Source organism: Aquarana catesbeiana, linkage group LG12, assembly GCF_042186555.1.
Source record: "Aquarana catesbeiana isolate 2022-GZ linkage group LG12, ASM4218655v1, whole genome shotgun sequence".
Classification (NCBI taxonomy): Eukaryota; Metazoa; Chordata; class Amphibia; order Anura; family Ranidae; genus Aquarana; species Aquarana catesbeiana.
The window spans coordinates 50,542,466-50,565,373 of record NC_133335.1 but is presented as its reverse complement, the minus strand read 5'-3'; the positions used below and the strand labels follow the sequence as shown (position 1 = coordinate 50,565,373).

Genomic DNA, 22,908 nt, shown 5'->3' with positions numbered 1-22,908 from the left:
GATGGCTTTCTCATGATGAAAGGTTGAACTTTTTAAAATTTTGCTGAATGTATTTTGGAGGCATATTCAAAGGTTTTGCAACTGTCCCTTATATCTATATTTTTCTTTAAATTTTACTGTTTTTACCTATCATTTTATTCTTTCTCATTACCATTATGAATCTTCAACTTTTTCACTGTGTTTATCATCCTTTTTCATCAACCTTCACTATCCCCTTCCCATTATAACTGCCCTATGTCCCCTTTCCCTATCAATCTCTGCCAGCGCTTACCCGAGTGACATAGGACTCCTTGGGGTGATATTTAGGAGGCTTTAGAGTAAGCAAGATCCGGTCAAACATCTGTATTCCATTCAGAGAGGTGACACCCATGTACAAAAAGATACCAAACAGAACGGGCAATGGGATGAGGGACAGAACTGGTTCCATTAGAATTGAGAGACCTGCGAAGAAAATGAAGTTTGCAGTTGAAAATATTCAATTGTAAAGACTAATATTAGGCAAGTATGTATGCAGATTACTTTACTATGCCATAGGATCTTGTTTCATTTGAGCTAAGGTACTTATCTAAATTCTATTGTTTCCACTAAAGATAAGCAAGTTGATTCTCTGGGTTTTAAGCAATCCTGTGGCTTCAAGTATATAAATTTTAACATGTACCTAAACTCATCAACAGAAGTGTAATATACTGCAGCTTACCAGTCCTTAGTGGTGGCTTCCTATTCTAGGGTGACAACGCTTTCTCACCATATTGTGAGAAGCACCCTAAGACAGGACCACAGAGCGCCCCCTACTATGAGTAGTAGTAGCAGTCCTGAAAGATTGCTTGGAATCTAGAAGAACTTGTGTCTCTGGGTGGACTTGTATCCGTTTTCAACCTGGCTTACTATATATCTGATAAAAATGCAGCACAAGCACAGAACTCAGTTGACAAGGATCTCTGGCAGTACTAGCATGTAATTTATCAAACAGGTATAACAAGATGATTCAAATGGTAATTTGAGCAGATCAAAATGAAGCAAATAAAATGAATTCATTCTTTGAGTTTACATACAATTTCACATGCAGTATACAAACTTTAAAACAAGCCCACATTGACCTCTGTAGCCGCAGGAGCCATTCACCCTCAATATTCACATCAGGAGCATTGAAGTCATAGTTTTCTCAGCAGTTCAACTTCCCCTGCTCTGGGAGAGGGGACCAGGGGACCAGGGGAAGCTGATCTGCTAAGTTTCTGCTGGGAGGGGCAGATGATTTGCTGAATCACTGCTGGGGGGGGGGGGGGGGGGTAGCACTGGGAGCTAAGCTGCTGAGGAAAGGTCTTCAGTGCTCCTGCTGTTGACTTTGAGGATGAATTGCTTCACAGTGGCTGCAGCTACAGAGGACAACGAGGGCTTGTTTTAAAGCTCAGTTACTCCTTGTTAAAAATGTGAAAAAATCCATAGCCTTCATATTAACCTGTTTCTGCCTATGCTATAGCCAAAAGACAGCTACAGCGCGGCTTTTCAGTTCAGGGATGATGTCCATGGACGTCCTCCCACGTGCATGCCTCCTGCGAACCCACTGGGACACGCTCTGTGACATTTGGACACAGTTGATCACAGATCAGGGTAAAGGGCCAATCACAGCGGCCTTTTACCATGTGATCAGCTATGTCCAGTCCCAGCTGGTCACATGTAAACAGACTTGCTGGTTATCGGCATTGCTTTCCTCACATGTTGTCTCTGTGTGAGGAAAGGAGAGCCAATAACCGACAAGTCTGGCAGGGCAGAATGAGTACATTATTTACACTGATAATCAGGGCATGGATCATCTGTGCCCTGATTATAAGTACACATCAGTGCAGCCTTATTAGTGTCCATCAATGCAGCCTCATCAGTGCCCATCAGTGCAGCTTAATCAGTGCCCATCAGTGCAGCCTCATCAGCTTACATCAGTTCAGCCTCATCAGTGAAGGAGAAAAATTACTTATTTGCAAAATTTTATAGCAGAAGTTAAGAAAATTTTTTTTTTAGCACAGAATTAAAAAAAAAACAGTGGTGATTAAATACCTCCAAAAGAAAGCTCTATCTATCTGACAAAAATGCTAAAAATGTAATTTTGGTAAATTGTTTTATGACTGCGCAATTGTCATTCACAGTGCGACAGCACTGAAAGCTGAAAATTGCCCTGGGCAGGAAGGGGGTGAAAGTGCCCAGTATTTTGGGGGTTGCAAAGGTAAATCAGTTGTTATTGGGCATATAGTTGTGCCACATCCAATGTTACAAAAAATGAAACAAAATCCCCTGGTGGCAGACTTTTAAGGCACAAAAGTTATAAAAAAAATTTCTAATATGAAAAAGTATTTATTGAAATATGAAAAATACAAAACATGTAATAAAAAGCACATAACAATGTGTTGAAATAAATATTACAGTGTTGTCATCCAAAACAGAATACATATAATAAGCTAATGTTTCTTTCACCTAATGCGTTTCGGAGTAAATATGTAGTTCTCCTTCTTCAGGGGTATAGTTTACGCAAGAAAATTAATATTCTACAGTAGGATTGAAAAAAATAACATAAATATGCAAATATATAACAATGTAACACTGTACATCCAAATACAAGATAACAGGCATGAATTAGTGGGAAAATAGTAGAGGGAAAAACACTTACATATCATGGAATGACAACATGTTTTTAATCAGCAACAGTTGTCATTCCATGATATGTAAGTGTTTTTCCCTCTACTATTTTCCCACTAATTCATGCCTGTTATCTTGTATTTGGATGTACAGTGTTACATTGTTATATATTTGCATATTTATGTTATTTTTTTCAATCCTACTGTAGAATACTAATTTTCTTGCTTAAACTATATCCCTGAAGAAGGAGAACTACATATTTACTCCGAAACGCGTTAGGTGCAAGAAACATTAGCTTATTATTTGTATTCTGTTTTGGATGAAAACACTGTAATATTTACTTTAACACATTGTTATGTGCTTTTTATTACGTTTTGTATTTTTCATATTTCAATAAATACTTTTTCATATTAGAATATTTTTTATAACTTTTGTGCCTTAAAAGTCCGCCACCGGGGGATTTTGTTTCAGGTATTGAAGTGGTTAACACGAACCTGTTATCCATTCTGAAAAAAAACAACACTAAAAAGTTATTATGTTATTTGCTTTGACCAGGAAAAGATCTTCGGTGCCCCATCTTAGATTGCTTATAGTTTGCTAGCGAGGCCTTCATTTTGGACCTAAGCCCCCATCATGATGCCAAGTCCTGCTCATGAGCTGGCTACAGACCAATCAAAATGCCATTATTGGCCAGAAAGGCACTTTCATTGTACAGGGAGTTAGTAGGTGTGTGGGTTTTGATGCGAGAGAAGGGGTTTGTGCTCACAGTTATTGAAGTTTAAGGTTTCACTAGCAATATGAAAGCAATCTTAGACTGGGCCCCAAAGGGGCTTTGGAGTTCCTGGATTTGCATCTCTGGCTACACTGGGGCACAGTATGGGGAATGACTTCTTTTCCTGCTGCATTCTACATAGTGTTATAAAAAAAATACAGCAGTGAAACACTACTGGTTCTTGGATTTTTTTGGTCCTTTGCCTGCTGCGTTTAAATTATTTTTATTTCAGTCATTATGATTAGTTATATAGTGATTCATGGTCCTCCAAGAATTGTGGGACTAGCGGCCAAAAAATTATTATAAAATGTTGGCACTTACTATTCTCCATGCTTCTCTGCAACTACAGTATGTTCCTGCCGGTTCACATCCCATTGTGTGTCCTTTACGTTTATTTCTGACCCAGTTTCTATTTTGTGTTTCCTATAAATCTGTACACCCTCAAGGGGAACTTCAGCCTGTCTTGTTTGATAGTCTTTGTCAGAGACGAAACAGCGAGAGGTCACTCTGAAGCTCCAGGCAGAATGTAGTTTATGACAGTCAGAGGAGGGCAATGCATGCATTATAATTAAATATACATATACCTCGACTTGTACGCACATAAAAAAAAACTACAAGTACAACAAACTCCTTGATGCAGATGCCATCTCTGGACATTACCCTGATAAAGATATTTAAAGCTTCACCTTGATAAATAATTTGATATTAAAAGCTCTGTATGAAATAAATAGAAATAAAACTAATGAAAGCAATAAAAGCTGAGCATATGATTAAAAAAAATGGATAAGCAGAGGCAACTTGCAAAATTAATTGTCAAAATGTAGTTCCAGGCATATAGACGGCTGAAGTTATTTTCAACTCTCAATGCCTTCTTCTCACCCAAAGGTTTCCCCATTGTTCCTTTTAGTAATAGATGGCCTAGATGACAAATAGGAAGGTCCAGGAGGCTCTAGGGGATAAGGTCAAGCTCAACCTTTACATGATATGCCAAGATCTGCACTGGAGTTGTAGCAGTAGTCCAAGATAGGAGAGGGCCCTAAAGATTGAAATGGTGTTCCAGATGAGCAAATTTCCCCCCAAGGACAAGGGCTGGGAAGTTATCTGCTCATCCACAAATGAGTTTCCTAAGTGTTGGGACCACTGTGATTGTTGCCTGATGCTGATTGATGTGCATATATTACATTTTGGTCCCTTGGTCTGTAACAGATCTTTTATTTCCATAAGCCCCGATGAAGGGGGCAATGTGTGGCCCCTGAAACAAGTTGACTTCTTTTGTACCCAATATATGTTTAAGAAAAAAACCTACTTCGAAATCGAATACTTTGGTGTGGCACTTCAATTCCTAATTTAAATACTACCTTTACATCCTAAGATTCTTGTGGTAGCTGCTTGGCGCCCACATATCACCCTGCCCAGATACCCCATAGGAACAGTATCAGCACAGCATTGATTAAATATATTTCAAGTACTAAAGCATCACTTAAATTGTTTCTAAAGCTAAAACATTTTTTACCCTAATATTTTCCCTACATTAAGGTAAAAAACATTTTGGCACTTGCTGTAAACTCCCCTTCCCCTCCCTAAACACTGATCCAGCGTTGCACCTGGCTTCTATATTGATCCAGCGCTATGCCTGACTTCTATATTGATCCAGCGCTGTGCCAGACTGTTGGTCTTCTCTATGCTCTCCATGCTTTCACAAGCTTGGCTGAGAGTAGCGGGAGCCATTTGCTCCTGCTGCTGTCAGTAAAATGATGTGAGGGGGAGCAGGGGTGAGGCTGAACCGCACTGTGTATATCTATAGATGCATACAGCCCAGCTCGGGTGTGAGCTCACATGTCTGCCCCCACAGCCAACCACTTGCTAAGGGGGCAGACACAGAAGAGGAGGAACCAAGATCAATGGCAGAGAACACTAGAAGAGGAGGTTCGGGGCCACTCTGTGCAAAACTATTGCGAGTAAATGAGAATAACATGTTTATTATTTTAATTAAAAAATTCCTTTAGAACCGCTTTAACGTTCAAGCATCATCGGTTTACTACTTTGTAGCAGAAGATGGGATGGAACCTGCTTGCAGGGAGACTTTTGCATATACCTACTAGGGTCCAAAGATACTTGAAATCTAGAGAATGTAATTATCAGGCTGTATAGGAATAACCCTTGCCGTCAACTTGCTGATAAAGTCCTCTGTTTTTCTTCAGGAACCAGACAAGGTGACATAATCATTGGTAGTTCCAAGCTCCAGTCTTTGCCAGCCACACGCCAACAACTTTTCTACATCTAACCTACACTCACTAAAACCACACCACCCTGTTATCCACCTGCTAGCCAAGGCAATATTTGATACACATTAAATTTACTTACCCACAAGAAGAGCCACCAGCAGTCCACTGACTCTTTGCTCGATAACTCGCTCTATCTGAGGCTTTTCTCCTTTGGACATGATGGTGAGAGCATTGGCATGGCTGACTGTACGCACCGTTGTGGCGCTGAGCCAAGGTAATCCAAAAAGGGCACACACACCACCCATTCCTACAATCAGCAAGAGATCCAAGTGGAATCCAGAGCCCTTAACTGCTTTCCTTTCTGGTTTACTGACAATGAGCCTACAGGACAGAGAAAAAGATCAGGCATAGCTTTTAAAAGGGGGAAACAAGCACATTATACTGTATATTGTTGTTGTTGTAAGGCTGATCATATGCTGCTGAAATTTCCATATTATGTGACCAACTTAAAGAGAACTGGTCTGCCATTTTAAACATTCAAAATTAAAAGTCCTTTCTTTAAGCAGATAATTCTGGGTACCTGCTATAACCATTGTTGGCCAGAAAAGCCTCTTTGGTGCACCTTTCCGATCCTGGTTTCACTTTTCTAACTGTTAACTTCCTCAGGTATGGAACTAGTTTCTGCTCCCAAAGCTAAGCCCCGCCAACTTGCCATCTTATTTATTTTATTTATTTAGTACAGGTACTTATATAGAGCCGTCAATTTACAAAGCGCTTTACATATATATTGTACAGTCACATCAGTCCCTGCCCTCAAGAAGCTCAATTTAAGCCATCTTCCTGTCTAACGAGAGTTTCTCAGTGGCCATAAAGAAGAGGGAAATGATGGTTGGGTGGATCTTACCTCTGGGGTGGGGCTTAGCCCAATATTAGGTAATGTAAGATGTTATTAACTAAGTAAAACCAGGGACAGGGGGGGCACATCAAAGATATTGTCTAGGTCTGTTGTCAGGCAGGAGTTTTCGTTTAAATGGCTTAAAGGCTCAACAGAGGGATGGCTTAGGACAATTATAAAGATATCTCAACGGATCCGCGCTTATAGACTGACTTACACCTGCAGCCCCCCTAGGTAGGAAGGGGACACCTATGTGATCCCCCCAAGAATACAGATCAAAGTATAGGGAGTGGCGCTGTGTTAGGAGTATGACTAAAAATTAGCAAGAAGTTCAAGTGTAAAAATAAAAAAATTTTTTTGGTGTGATCCAAAAATTACTTACAGGAAAAAGTGTCCTTATGTTGGTGAAAACACCTTAACAAGTGAAAAATGCTACTATATGTGCAAAAAAATCGCAAATATTAAACAACACCATTAGATAACATAAATACATCTTCATATGAATAAATATAAAGTGATAAAGTGCCAAAAGCAGTGGTTATCCACAAATAACGTGTAAATGTGCAATAATTATACGCAATAAAAAATCATTAATAATGTGTCAAAATCGCAGCTAAAAATCAAAAAACCTTATGTTATTTAGTGCAAAAAAGTTCATAGCAATAGTGCAGGGAGTTCTTCTTAGGTGATAAAGTGCCGTGCTGTAACAACTGGTGGTCCCCCCAATGTGGTTGCACTCACCGGAGCGCTCCACCCCTGCAGGGGTACGAGCGTATACTGTTGATCCTGTCACTTCAGTCCTATGGGTGTCAGTTTCCTTCCACGCGTCCTATTTCCAACAAACAGCTGTACACACAGAGGGGTGGGGACTTCCTGTCCCTTGGTATTAAAAAGTCCCCACTGGATATCCGCTTGAGTGTTAAAAAATATTAAAAGAAAGGTATCCACATAGCGTGATTCTCTTTAAAATGTATCCATTTATTTACATGAAAAACAGTCCAGTCGCATTAGGCTGATAACACACTAGCGGTTAAAAAGTATCCAAATGTTTCAAAAATGGGAGAGGGGGCTCACAGTCTCCTAAACTCTCCCTGTAATCCGGGGCCGCAGCGTCAGCGTGAACCGCTGCTTGCGTTCCACCAGTCAAATTCCGGAACCACGATCCACGGAAATGATGTTGTGTGTGCCAAGATAGTCCCGCCTTACACGTTTTGTCACACGGACGTCATCGGAGGCCTTGCTATGAACTTTTTTGCACTAAATAACATAAGGTTTTTTGATTTTTAGCTGCGATTTTGACACATTATTAATGATTTTTTATTGCGTATAATTATTGCACATTTACACGTTATTTGTGGATAACCACTGCTTTTGGCACTTTATCACTTTATATTTATTCATATGAAGATGTATTTATGTTATCTAATGGTGTTGTCTAATATTTGCAATTTTTTTGCACATATAGTAGCATTTTTCACCTGTTAAGGTGTTTTCACCAACATAAGGGACACTTTTTCCTGTAAGTAATTTTTGGATCACACCAAAAATTTTTTTTTATTTTTACACTTGAACTTCTTGCTAATTTTTAGTCATACGCCACTCCCTATACTTTGATCTTAGGACAATTATGCCATACAGAAGTTAATAGTTGAGAAAAAACAAGCATTTGCAATATCACTATTGCATGGAGGCATGAACTGGAGCAGCCACCATTAATTGATACTCAGATATGTTTAACAGACCTTTCCCCCTATATCTATGTTGACCATATAGACAATATGTTCAGCCAAATCTTCCTGCCTGGCAAGATTTTGCAATGACCATCTAACATCTAAGGACACCTTAAAAACCACATGTGATTATGATTTGTGGAATCGGCTATACCCTGTTTTAAATGACACTCACTACATCCAAGATAGTGACTCGATGACCTTCGCTACCCCGGGACTAGCTTGTGACATATGAACTAGGGCATAGACGTAACTAGAACCTTCAGGGCCCCGGAGCAAGAAACAATGAAGGGCCCCCTGACCCCCGGACAGGGCCCTTCTCTTCGAGCACGGTGATGGAACACTAAGGCCCAGTCTTTACAGCCCTGGTAGTTCAGCCACTGGTGTCGGTAGCATTTGCAATATCACAAAAGATTGTAATTGCATATTATTTTCCAGCATGACGGAGAATTTATATGCTGGTACTATTCATTGTTCATAATTGTCATTATACTGGTCTATCTATTGCATGGAGGCATGAACTGGAACTGCCACCATTAGTTGATACTCAGATATGTTTAACAGATCTTTCCCCCTATATCTATGTTGACCATATAGACAATATGTTCAGCCAAATCCTCCTGGCTGGCAAGATTTTGCAATGACCATCTAACATCTAAGGATACCTTAAAAACCACATGTGATTATGATTTGAGGAATCGGCTATACCCTGTTTTAAATGACACTCACTACATCCAAGACAGTGACTCGATGACCTTCGCTACCCCAGGACTAGCTTGTGGTATATGAACTAGGGCATAGACGTAACTAGAACCTTCAGGGCCCCGGTGCAAGAAAAAATGAAGGGTTCCCTGACCCCTGGACAGGGCCCTTCTCTTCAAGCATGGTGGTGGAACACTAAGGCCCAGTCTTTGCAGCCCTGGTAGTTTTTTTTTTTTAGTTTTTTTTTTTTACAATATTATTTTTTATTATTTTTTCTACAATATTATTTTTTATTATTTTTAACATTTTTTTAGGAGCTCTGTTGGGGGCTTTCGTGAGATATCTGGGGTCAAAACAGACCTCTGATGGTCCACCTTTGAGACAGAGAAAGGAAAATGAGGACACAGCCCTCAATCTCCATCTCTGTAGCCTCAGCAGCATAGAATGAATGGACAGGAATAGCTCTGTACAGAGCTTCCCCTTCATTCACAAAATGAAGCATAATAAACACAGTTTACTATGTTGCAGTGATGAAGGGACAAAGTCAGTGATTGGTACGGATCACTGACTTTCCATTCAGAAAATGAAGGGGCCGGTAAATTACACATTTAGCGCTTTCCCCGCTCTCCATCCTCACAGATCCCTGCAGAAGCCCACGTGAGAGGAGAGGGGGGAACCCGGCAGAGCTGTGGGGGATGATGGGGCTGGGGGAGAGAACAGGGAGGCTGGAGAGAACAGGGGATGGGGAGACATAAAGAACCTGTGTAGGAGGGTCAGCAGGGGTGGCTAAATATAAAAGAAACAATCCTCTCCCTCCTGCAGCTGCTGAATGCCGGCTTTTAGCGGCTGCAGGAGGGAGAGAATTGGTTGCTCTATATGCCACCGCCCTTCTTATCGAGGTGTACAGGGGGCTGCATGGGCCCCCTGGAGCATGGGGCCAGGGCACAATTGCGACCCCTGTAGGTACGCCCCTGAACTATGGTATAGCTACTTCACCACAGCCTATCACCGTTTCTCTATAAGTGAAAGAAGATGAATATTCATATGACTTGTTCCATGAACCGCCATCAACTGCCACACATCATCACAGATCATCAGTTGATAGATGAGATGCACATGGACAAATGAGGACTATAATTTGACAATAATAGCTCTCAATCTGCATTTGCGTACTGATTCTACAAGGAAAGTGTTCATTTTTTTCTGCATCTTGTTAGTTTTGGGGAAGGATCTGACTGTCAGGCAGCAAGCCACAACATGAGGTCCATTTCCATCTTTAGAACCTGACTGCGAGATCTGCTAGTTTCTTACGTGGTAATCTGGGATTCCATGAAGATAAGGATGAAGACCAGTAAGGCAGGGACTACAGAGGCAAACATCATCCAGATAGGGAAAGGATCTCCAGTGCTGTTTAGTCCCATTGGTGAGATGAACCAATCTCGATCCTGGGGTCGGGAAACACTAAGACCCTTGGGAAGGGACAGTTTCTGAAAACACAAGGAATACAAACTATTATTTTTTTTGGATGGAACATGCATGTCAAAATAGGCATAAGCTCACATTTATTCGAACAGTTTGGACTTAAATCTGAACTCCAGCTTTACCTTCCATCATAAACATTTTTACATGCACATCTGAAATTGCTTACTCCGATTTCACTGCACACTGTGATCTTTTCAAAATGCATTAGAAGCTTATTGGTTACCATGCACAGATGTACCAGATTTTGCACTTTCCAGTTGATTACCAGCTTCTCCAGATTCTGGCTGCTCCAATCTTAGTAGATTCCCTCATTGCTTCTATGTGTAATGTATGATTGTTTACAGTATATACACAAGGCAGCCATATTTGCTTGTAACATATTAATGCTCTGCCTTCTGCTTTGCAGTGTTAAGTGGTTATGTTTTACGGCTCTTTCTCACAATGCAGGTCTATGAGTCAGCCAACTTATTGAAAACAACGCACTCCCTGTGTGGCTGATATCTCAATAGTTATAAAGAGAGATTGAAAAGTACTGCACTCAGTCACCAAGAACTCCCTCAAGTGGTACCATAACATAAATAGGTAATATCAATCTTTTATCAATGTAGAAGTCATTATCAAATTTATTAATACTCCTTTAGTATCTCAAAATATGCATTGCACAAAACCATAATTTAGTTTCTGTTCAATGTATGTACATGCATTAAGATCGCTTTATAGACATTCCTACAATCTGAACAAATGGCATTATATTATATCACATTACCTGGAAACAGGCTCACCTTTGTGTACGTATCTTTAATAAAGAAATCAATTGACACCATGACTAGAATGGCAATAGGGACACCAAAGTCTCCAATGATACGACGGAGCTGAAAGAGAAAAATTTTGGTTACCTTACTGATAGATGCAAATGCAATTACAAACCTGATGAGAAATAGCCTAGGTTCACACTGACAGCGGGATTGAAATCATTCGAGTTCAGCTGAACTTACATGATTTCATACCCGCATGTGAGTCCGACTTCGGGGTGATTTCAGAGACATCTGTGCGGGTTGCTGCACAGATGTCTATACAAATCGCACCCAAAGTCGCCAAAAGTAGTACAGGAACTACTTCTGGAAATCAGTGCGGCTCCGCACCGATTCAGATGGTGCTATTGCTGGCAATAGCCGCTGATTTGGCATTTGACTTGACATGTCAGACCGCATGCCAAATCACTGCAATGAAAACGTAGGCATTATCACAATTCCATGCAAATTTACATGAAGTCAACTGGCCAAAAGTAAACATTTGCTGGGTTAGTAAAGTCCATCAAGGAAGTTCAATTACAACCCTGATATAGTCAAAAGAAAGCATCTTAAGCCGGCCGTAGACAAATCGATTTTCGGTGGTTGCAGGAAAGAAAAATCCCCTGATTCCCCCATCAACACAGTCAGTGTTGATGGGAGAATCCCTCATGTGGAGCCATTGTGTTCTCTTGGCGGGGGGACACAGGTTCATCCATTGATAAACTTGGGTAAATTTAGCCTGCCCAATGCCCATACATGGTTCGAATCTCTGCTGGTCCTTGCTGAACTGGCTGAGATTCAAAGTGCCTATGGCTGGTTTTAGGGGTTAAATTGTGATCTTGAATCGGTTGGGGAACTAAAAAGTCAAAGAATAGCCTGCTATCAAGTTGATGGCTGAGGCAGCTTGAACTTGAGATTCATGAAAATGGGGGTCCTCAGATTTTCTAAACCAGTTCTAAATTTTGGAGCTCTTGGATATCCAAAGAATTGAGGAGCAGCAGGAAGAACTTGATGGATATGGTTCTCTACGTGGACAGATTATTTAATTATTAGGTTGTTTTAATTGTTATTGTTGGTATTGGCATAAACACAACAATGGGATACCAGTGATGGATGGTCTTTTTGGGTAGTTTGGTGATTTTATTCCATAAAGAGATTTTATTGAAGATTTTCACACACAAGTCAATCAGACTGTAAGCCCAAACACAATCTTCAGTAGATAAAATAAAGAAACAGACATTCACAAGCTTAAACAGCTACATGACATTCCTATGTTGTCCAATGAGGTTAGACCAGGGTAGTTTGGCAATTTAATATTTAAGGACCATCCTTACCTTGCCAGGGAAGAAGCTACTGTTCTTGAACTGACGCAGGAAGTAGGCGATAAAGAAGGCTCCAGTCATGAGAACGAGAGAGAGCAGAGCTGTGTTTGGTTGGGGATGGTCTGGTAAAAACACTACGGTCACGTTATAAGACTCCATGAGAGGATGTGCTACGAAGATCTATGTAAAAAAAAATGAAAATTTGTAATTTAATCACTATGTCTTTATATTTTCTGTAATTAATAAAACATGTATTATATTGTACAAAGTGCTTATACAAATTGGACCTGTTTCTTATTAAGTGGGATTCAGCACACTATAAAAGCTGGTACTACGTGTCCAGGAAGTTGTATGTCCTTGTGTTGAGGTTAGGAGGGACCCCAGCAATTGATTTTTAGTAATATGCCATTTTCAGTAGAATGCAGTCATTCTGGTAATTGCTTAAACCCCTATTGCTATGTCTTTAATGCATGGTAGAGCACTTAAAGAACTGTTTAACATGGGTCCATTTTAGCTATCAAAGGCAATAGCACATTAAGGGGTCCAGTATGCAGATACATTGATGATTTCCGTCAACTGTTTTGTCTACTGAGTTGGAGAACTGTGAAAATTCTCTCTAAGGCTCCTAGATGTGTACACTTTGACCTGAAATTTCTCATGTTAAAACTGGATCAGCCCTGCTACTACATAAGAAAAGAATCATGTCTTAAGGCTAGTACTATTTTCCTGTAAGCTCTTGTAGACCCACAACATAGGAGGGCGATCAGGTAACAGAACTATGCGTTGGGTGTAGGTGTTAGCATTTGTTCGGTACAGTAGTAAAGCAGCTACTTCAGCATTGTTTAGTTCAACTTTTAGAAATTGGTGCTATGTCATTTTGCTGTCATTTGTACCCCCTTCTCACCTTGGCTACATTGGAAAACGTCTCATAGATAAAAATGAGTGAGATCAGGAAGGAAAAGATCTCCTGTGTGAATCGGGAGATGAAGCGAACCAGGAAGCTTCCTTCGCAGGCCACAACAATAATAACAATCAGGATTAGCCACAATCCAATCCACACACGACCCACGATGTATTCAATGCCTTGGCTGTCACAGAACTAAGGGGAAGAAAAAGTAAGGATTGGCAACCAATGACAATTAATATTTGCCCTTAAAATTTGCGCATGGGTTGAACTTTGGGAAGTCAACATTTTGAAAATCAGAAGGCTTATAGAAAAGCTGTAACAATTTCATACATTTTTTTGAGTAGGTGATAATAGTTTCAGAGTTTTTCTTTTTACCTTGTACAGTATATAAGTACTAGTATAGCCTGCAAACCAAAAGCACAATGTAAATTATGGATTGAATTAAATATAATTTAAAGTTTGACCATAATTTTAAAGAATATATAAACATTCTAATGCCTTCAAATAAAATAAGCTTGACATTGTCTTTTTTTATTTTTGAAATAAAATGTACAATTTTCAATCCATATACTGTATGTTCTTATATGTAGGCCAAAAATTCCACATGGCTCTGTGTGCTCAACTGATTTAGATATCAAAATCAAAAATGAAGGATGAAACTTACGTTAAAATAAGCTTCCTCAAACACCAAAAGGGGTCCAGAGAAACCTAGTATAAGTAGAGGCTGGGCACCAAGGATACAGAAGAGAATACCCTGAATAGCTGTGGACACCATCAGCTCTGGGACACCCATCCATCTCTCTGTTTTCTGAGCTGCAAAGAAGGAGAAATGGTATATCTACATGATGTTTTTGAAATTGAAGTCTCCTGAAATTTTCCGTAAACTCCACAGAGATGCAATATAAAACTAGCAGCCTATTTTTGTAGATTTTAATCAGCCCTGCGTAGAGAAGAGTTAAAACCATTGTTGGGTTTACATAACTATCTATGTCCCTGCTTGGGAGGTCTAATTTTACTATTTTCCATGCAGTACCAGATTTATAAGGGGGCAAAAGGAGCAATTGCCTGGGCCTTCCTGGCAGAGGAAGACCCCCTGCTGCCACTTCCTTTATAAAAAAAATGGAACTTATTTTTCCCTTCACTTCAGTAGTGTTTGTTGAGGAAATTGTCCAGTTTATAGCCTTTGCTGCAAACTGTCTCATTCCATCTCAACAGGCAGTTTTATTACATGATGAAGGGCTTGCCGATACCTTTTTAGGTGGTCATGTAGCTATTAGAATATATTTGCAGATGCTAAGTGCAGGAAGAAAGACTTTTTGCAAATATTGTAGTGCAATGCATAACTGTGATGTATGATTTGCCAGTTCCAGTTACATGTGTAATGTGTATTCTTACAGTTAATAAAATTGAGAAAAAAAATCAGGCAAGTGTCTTTTTCGGAATCTAACATATTTATTTAAAACAAACGAGGTTTTTCATTCATTTTAGTTCACTTTTTGATTTGCTATATAATTAAATTTCTATGCTGGGAGGCCCCGAACTTGAAGTTCCCTGGGCCCTTGAAGGTCTAAATTCCGCACTATTGTCATGATGACCATTGTCATCAGCACAGAAATTCAAAAGATTATGATTGTTTTTAGAAAGAGTAAAGGAACTTTCTCTCAGTCCAGTGGGGACACTTGTTCTAGTGACTAGTGAAAGGTGTGGTGGAAACAGTGGCTTAATTCTACGTGAGAGAGCAGAAAAAAATGACTAAATGGAGGGAAAAGAGTAAACACAATGGAGAAGAGAGAAGGAATACTATGGAGGACAAGAAATAGCCTTCCCCTCACTTTGCTAATGGTATGCTACAAGCCTTACAGCATTTTTCAGTGCACAGGCAGAGGGGCTTTTAGGCACCTAAGAATGCCGATGTGTATTACCCAATTATGCTGGCACAATGTCCAGCATCGGATATCACATGCTTACCCATTAAACCTCCAAAAGTGATGGCAGGAGAGAGGGCAGCAAAGTAGATGAAGATAACAGCAGCCAGACACTGTGGGCTCAGAGCATCACGTATGTCACTGAGGTACTGGGGGTAGCGACGTTTGATGTCACGAATCAGACCACCAAAGGGCCTTCCTGTTCTCTGTAGGGGGTCTTCTTTGGGCACCTCTTTAGCTTTTAGATCTGTGAAACACAAGGGAAGTAATAATAAATAGTACAATTTGAAGCCATGCCAGAAATATATGCCTTACTCCTAAGAAGCAAAATGTACTGTTTCTTGCACTGATAAACAAACAAACAGCTAACAAGGTCCAATCAGCTCTTAGGTTATATCAATGCTGTAAGTCAGCAGTTACAGGTAAAATTTACCCACATGGGCAGAAATATATAACTTTCATAGCCCTACACATGATCCTTAACCAGATGTCAGGGAAGCACAACAAAGACACATCTTAGTGGAGAATCGCTTGGAACTGAAAATGCCCACAATGCTGCATTGATAATGTGCATTGAATGAATATTGCTATTAACCATAAAAGTAGTTTGGACATGGATTTATGTTGAGTTCTCTGTACCTTTATGTCCACCTGGCACAATTTTCACCTCTTGGTACCTCTTCCTAAGCAGGTTCTGTTGAACTGGTACCAGATCCTTTAGTAGCTGTTCATTTGTTGAATCAGTGGGAGGAAGAACTATTGAACAATCCAAAAAAGAATCTAGAGAGTGGAGAAGATCCTCATGGCCACCAGCAAGGTACATCTCTGTTCGGAACACCTGCAGAGGAGAACGTGTCAATAATTAAAAGAGCAATTTGGTTAATTGAAGAAATTTAATATAATAAAAAGGAAATCTGAAAGGATCATCATAGGGTAATATGTCAGCAATGTTGTATTGATTTATCATTTATAATAATGCTAAGCATTTTGCAGTGCTGTAAAGTATTGTTCTTTAAAGTTCTTTAAAGTATCGTTCTTTAAAGTATTGTTCTTTAGTATTGTACTTGTATGTCTAGGAAAAAAGAGGGGAGGTGTTCTGTAATCCAGCAGTTGCTGGCAACACTGCTTGAGAGTTTGGTGTTGTTAACTTACTGCAGCTGACTGGTTTCCTGGCAGATCAACAGGTATTTTTATGCTAATAATGTCAATATTCATTATTAAAAATAAAATAAAAAAATATCTTCCGAGTGATAAATTTAGGGTTGACTCCACCTATGTATTAATAATAATTAGCGTTGCACAGATGTACAGATACAGGTTTTTATCTGGCACACTACTCACTCTTTCAGCCATCATGCTAGATATAGCCCTCCCCACTTCATGGTAGCTGGTGGTGGCGTTCTTGGGGCCAAGAAGGATGAACATGAACCTGATAGGAAGGGGAGCCTCAATGACTGAGTCCAGATGGACAGCCTCCTTCAGACGTACGAAAGCCAGTGTGGGGGCCTCCAGGAAACTAGCACAGCCTGTGATGTGGGTAGATGATGGGGATAAGAATGGTATGATAAGAAGGACATGTCTGGAAGGTCCAGAGAAATAGTAAGGATGCGGAGAAGAGGGAAGTGTGAAGAATGAAGACTACCTGGAAAGTAGACGGTGATACAAGAGGAGAGAAAGAGCAGTTAAAAGACAAAGAGATACAGACAACACTCCTTCCTAGCCAAGAATTTATTTTGGAGTTAATAATTCCCACAATTAAAAATAAGACATATATCAGCAAAAAAAATACCCCAACCAAAATTGGTCTCTGATTGGCTGATTCACCCTATATGCGATAGACGATAGTCTTTGCAAATTGAAGTTAAAACAGAACAATACACAAGCAGATAAATACACAGCTGAATACATATACTAGACTCAAATCTTTTCAGCTGCCAAAGCTTTTTAATCCTGTGAGGGCCAGTTCTGAGACTCACTCCTGTCAAAGTGCATAGTCAGGTTCCTGCCTAAATTATTCTCTACCTCAGTTAAAGCCATAGAGATTGGTCAAGGACTTTCCTTTTTTCAACATTGATTATCAACAGAGGTAATGGACACCCTCTGAGGATGGCTGTCTCCTCATTCTAGAATTTACCTGCCTTATTTTAATGTGCTATTATAGCTACCATTGTACTATTTACCTTAGACATCACATGTTGCGGAGCGCCGGAAACCCCCCCTTTTTTGTTTCAAGGGCTTTCCTCAGACTGTGGCTTAATACAGAAACCTACTGATTAGATCATCACTCAACTCTCTTCTTGTGTCAGCAAGCTTTCGGTGGAGAACATGATGCAATGCAATACCCTGTTTCCCCGAAAATAAGACCTAGCGCGATTGTTGGTGATGGCTGCAATATAAGCCCTACCCCCCAAATAAGCCCTAGTTAAAGTGCCTGTAGGTCTTATTTTCAGGGTAGGGCTTATTTTCGGGGAAACAGGGTAGGGCTTATTTGGCGGGTAGAGCTTATATTGCAGCGATCACCGACAATCACGCTAGGTCTTATTTTCGGGGAAACAGGTTAGGTCCTGGCTGGCTGCTGTATAGGAATTTTCAGGAAGCTAATATAAACACTGATTTATGTACTCTTTAAAAACACATTTAGAACCTGTGTGGATTGGCTTTGAGCTTGTGTTGATGATGTCAGTTTGACATCAACTTCAGATGATTTGAGATCATTCAGAATTCATTGACAGGTGCATTTGCCAGCAATTGACCTCCTTCTAGACCTGCAATTGACCTGCTTCAACTGGGTTTTGCATTCCTACAGACTTACAGTATATGGGTAGGCAACATTATTTAAAGTAAACAAAAGGCCATCAATACATATTATCAATACAATATTAAACTCTAACTGGATTAAATTGAACTCTTATATCTACCTATAGTTCTGATTTGACTGTTTGTTCTTTTATAAAAGAGAGAATATTTAATAAAATAATTAGACTTTTAAATAGATAAAGTAACAGGTTTCAGTGAGTTGAAAAGTTAGACATGGTTCAAGTGGGCAATAAAGGGATATACTCACCAACCATGACCACGGAGGCTTCGGCATTCTCTGGTACCTTTTCGCCCAGCTTCCCTTTGGCATGTGACTGTTGAATTGAAATAAATTATTTAGTCTAAATAAATGGCATACTGTAGATATTCATAAAGCTATAATGCAGGTGAGTGAATTAAAGAGCCAGTCCAAAAGCAAGTGATATTTTAACTATAGGTGTAGCCGGGTGGGTTGAGTCAGCCCCTGGCTTCTTTTATGTCTGGGATACTACAACGTAGAGCTCTCCTTCCATAATTCCAAACTCTGTTCTTATCCACCTGCCCAGTTTTGTGTATCCCAGCTCCTCCTATTACAGTGTCCATAATATAAAATAAATAAAAACTCCAACAAGGTTAATGGGAACCGCTGATAATGGCCATACCAGGTGTGCAGACCAAGGACTTCAAAGGAAGAGAACTGACAAACAGAGTCATTGAGAGACATAAGAAACTGTCAGGTGGTTGAACTCTTCAGCATCTACCAAAACCTGAAATATCAGCTTTGAGTGGACTGTGCCTTTAAATGTTAACTCTCACAGAGCAATAGCTTTTGATTTTTAAATTCAAATACAATGAAGGTGTCCTCCACTGCAACCAACAAACATCTACTTTTTTGGCAGGTAAGAAACTGAGAGCATATGCTGTTGACTACACCATTATTTTCCTTTCACGTCAACCTTGTGTAATGGGCAGATGGCCAATTCCAACGTACCATAAGAGTAGTGTTTTAATACTCTGCTCTACTCAGATGACAAGACCGCTTTGCTTACTGACCAATTAAGTCTCACTACTTGAGGGCTGATGATTGAGAATGTTCTGCTAAATCAGGGACACATAGGGGCATAGGAGACCTTTAAATAAAAATCAAGAACCACATCATATATCGTTTGGAATGTTGGTGCAGAGACCACCAGTCTTTTTTAGCTTGTGAACAACATTCAATTAAGAAAAGGTTAAATATGAGCCTTTTTTTTTGTTAGGTGTAATATAGATGATAATCAACAAAAGTTCGGACCCGAATAACGAACCCCATTAAAGTCAATAGGACCAAAATGTCAAAAATCAAAAGTGCCCATTTTGAAGGCTTATATGCAAGTAATTGTGCATACAATGGTTATAGGGGTCCGGGTCCTGCCCTGGGGTACGTGTATTAATAAAAAAAAAGTTTGTGAAAAACTTCATTTTTAAATGAGTAGTGATTTTTTGATTTTTAAAGTGAAAGCATAAAAATGAAAAATTCCTTCCAATATAGTGCCTGGGGGGGGGGGCCTTAATTTACCTGTAAAGTGGGATGTCTAGAATCTGCTGCAGCAATAATTGCATTTATAAAGCCAAAAAAATTTTTTCCCTGTAAGCTGCCTTTATTTTGCTCAGCAACAGCTGGGGAGCCAGTGTGTATGATGAAGCCACAACGTAGTGCATTGGGAACAGATTAGAGATTTTTTGGATACATTCTGGTGTCACTTTGACTTTGGATAGCAGTAAAGGGTGCGTACAAATTGGTCTTTGGGTGTCATTGGCGCATTCCCATCGTAACCCTATAGAGGTACTCTTGATAAAAGCAAGAATTGGCCTTGCTGTAAAAAATTGCAATGATATGCACCTGTCAAACAGGTGCAGAAAAATTACTCTTTGTGGACAAGGAGGCAGGTTTATCCACTCTGGCAACTGCAGGGGACTGCACACTTGTCTCTGCTTGCGTAACATAGGATGAGGAGGATGAGGAAGGTTTAGTAAGCCAGTCCACCACCTCCTCTGCATGCTGTGGCTGGATAGCGCGGGCAAAGTCACTAAACAGAGGAAATTATGCCCTTTGCCTGTGGACACATTTGTTGCTGGCCCCCTTACAGTGCCAAGGGAACGTCTGCCTTTCCTTGTTGTCCTCCCAGACATTATTGGGAGGGAGGGAGGGAGGGGGTGGTGCTTATAAGCAAGTGTAAAGAAGAAGTGGAAAGCTGTACGTAGATGCTCTTTAATCTATGTAAAGGGGTGTTTGGTGCACTTTAATTTGAGTACTCACACTACACAGACACACTCCACGGATACACTATAATATACTGCAATATAATGCGCTAAACGTACAGAGACGCACAGGACTATATGGCGTTAAACTGGCAGTAACGCACAAAACTATATGGCGTTAAACTGGCAATGAGGCACACAAAATGATATGGCGTTAAACTGGCAGTAACGCACACAGAACTATATGGCGTTAGACTGGCAGTAACGCACACAGAACTATATGGCGTTAAACTGGCAGTAACGCACGCAAAACTATATGGTGTTAAATTGTCAGTAACACACAGAACTATATGGCGTTAAACTTGCAGTAAGGCACACAAAACTATATGGCGTTAAACTGGCAGTAACGCACACAAAACGATTTGGCATTAAACTGGCAGTAACGCACACAGAAGTTAATGGCGTTAAACCGCCAGTAACGCACAAAACTATATGGCGTTAAACTGGCAGTAACGCACACACAATCAGATAGGCGATGTTCAACCGTCACTACACTGATGCTATCTGAACTGTTTCTACTCTAGCTATACACTAATATAAAGATTACTGACACGGTCTCACTACACTACACAGAAACTATATGAGCTGTTCCTACTCTACACTAATGTACAGTATGTATGAATGACACGGTCTCACTACACTACAGTGAAACTATCTGAGCTGTCCCTACTCTAATCTGCACACTATGCAAAGCTGATTAATGGTCCTCCTCACTACACTCACACTATCCCTAGACTGACACTAAACTAATATTCTATACTGACAATTAAAGCAAAATAGCACAGTATAGCACACTAACTAATAGCACTGAACAGAGCCCTGTTCTATATTTCTCCATGCTGAAATCACACTGAAAATGGGTGCCATTGAAAGAATACTTTTATACTGGGGGGCAGGAATGAGCCATGATTGGATAAAGTCATGATGACAGTGTCCAATCATGACTCTGACAGTACTCTGTGCCCTGATTGGCTGAAGCTTTCACTGCTTTAGCCAATCAGGGCTTGCAATGTATTGTGGTCGGGGGGGGGGGCGAACAAACGGTCGAACGATCATTTGTTCGGCTGTTCGTCGAACGTCTGAACAGTGAAAGTTCGGCCAGAACTTATGCTTGGGCCGAACCGTTCGCCCATCCCTACTCTAATACACAAATGCTCAGCAAAGAACATGGCTAAACTCAACAATAGCTTAACATTACTTATTTATCCTAATGCCGCGTACACACGGGCGGACTTTTCGACCGGATTGGTCTGACGGTCTTTCCGACGGACTTTTGAGTGAACGGATTTGCCTACACACGATCAACCACAGTCTGACGGATTCGTACATGATGACGTATGACCGGACTAAAATAAGGAAGTTGATAGCCAGTAGCCAATAGCTGCCCTAGAGTCTTTTTTTCGTCCATCGGACTAGCATACAGACGAGCAGATTTTTCGACTGGACTCGAGTCCGTCGGAAAGATTTGAAACATGTTTTATTTCTAGGTCCGTCAGACTTTTGGGAAAAAAAAGTCAGCTGGAGCCCACACACGATCGGAGTCCAGTCTGCCGGACCAAGTCTGCTGGAAAGTCAGCTCGTGTGTATGCGGCATAAAGCTTCTTTTGAGTGACCTTACTAAACCAAGGACCACTATGCACCTAATTTTCTTTTTGTGCATGCATTTTCTAAATAATTTTACCATGGATTTAAATAGCACATCTGTTCTTAATAATAATAATTAAAACACTTTTCTAGGATGATATAAATTGGACAGCCTTAAATTGGCTTCATTCTCATCTCTTACTAGGTCCTTTTACTGTTTGAATATTGTTATTGGATAATACATTTTGTAACTGGGAACCAGCTAAAGAGCTGCCACCTGCAATGTCTGCTGGGGGCCATTTGAGCCATTGGTGGGGGATTACTGGCTTTCCCTTCCTACCTTTTCTTCTATGGTCTTCATCTCAATCTGGTGAATCAGTGACTGTCCACTCTCAGGGTCTCCTTTGGAAACATCTTCATCTGGCCTGCTGTTAATAGAAAGTTTTGATGTGACTGTTACATTTCTTAGAAAATACTAATGGTATACTGTTATATTTATAGCATTCCTTGTGATATTGGAGTGTAACCATTGTTATTACATCTGTCGTATTGTAAGCCAGTGCTGAGCTATTTCATTATGGCACGTAGTATTTTCACAACCTCTACACACAAAAATGGACTGAAAAACCAACACTAATGACTTACATTCATGGACTGATTATCCATACAGATAAATACTTGGTACCCAAAAGAGTTTGGAGTTTATCCAAAGGGGCCCTCCGTTCTAAACAGAAATTATTTAATGCTGGAGTTCAATCTGCTTATATTGTGCTTACAATTTATCATAGATTCCCTAATAAAGTTCATCAACCAATCACCAATCAAAACGAAGTTATCAGTTTGGGGAGGAA

General features: G+C 40.1%; 1 protein-coding gene across 5 annotated transcripts in view; it reads right to left on the bottom strand.

Moving 5' to 3' along the window:
• The window catches only part of SLC4A1 (solute carrier family 4 member 1 (Diego blood group)), a 69,995-nt gene that overhangs the window by 4,732 nt on the left and 42,355 nt on the right, over positions 1 to 22,908 (bottom strand). For all 5 annotated transcript variants that reach the window (XM_073607751.1, XM_073607752.1, XM_073607753.1 and 2 more), the window contains 12 exons: positions 22,398 to 22,485; positions 18,441 to 18,507; positions 16,718 to 16,902; positions 16,016 to 16,214; positions 15,420 to 15,623; positions 14,116 to 14,264; positions 13,449 to 13,643; positions 12,557 to 12,724; positions 11,214 to 11,303; positions 10,261 to 10,436; positions 5,762 to 6,003; positions 272 to 441 (listed from right to left, as the gene is read on the bottom strand). In XM_073607751.1, coding sequence (XP_073463852.1) covers positions 272 to 441; positions 5,762 to 6,003; positions 10,261 to 10,436; positions 11,214 to 11,303; positions 12,557 to 12,724; positions 13,449 to 13,643; positions 14,116 to 14,264; positions 15,420 to 15,623; positions 16,016 to 16,214; positions 16,718 to 16,902; positions 18,441 to 18,507; positions 22,398 to 22,485 — 1,933 coding nt within the window. The remainder of the gene's footprint in view (positions 1 to 271; positions 442 to 5,761; positions 6,004 to 10,260; positions 10,437 to 11,213; positions 11,304 to 12,556; positions 12,725 to 13,448; positions 13,644 to 14,115; positions 14,265 to 15,419; positions 15,624 to 16,015; positions 16,215 to 16,717; positions 16,903 to 18,440; positions 18,508 to 22,397; positions 22,486 to 22,908) is intronic.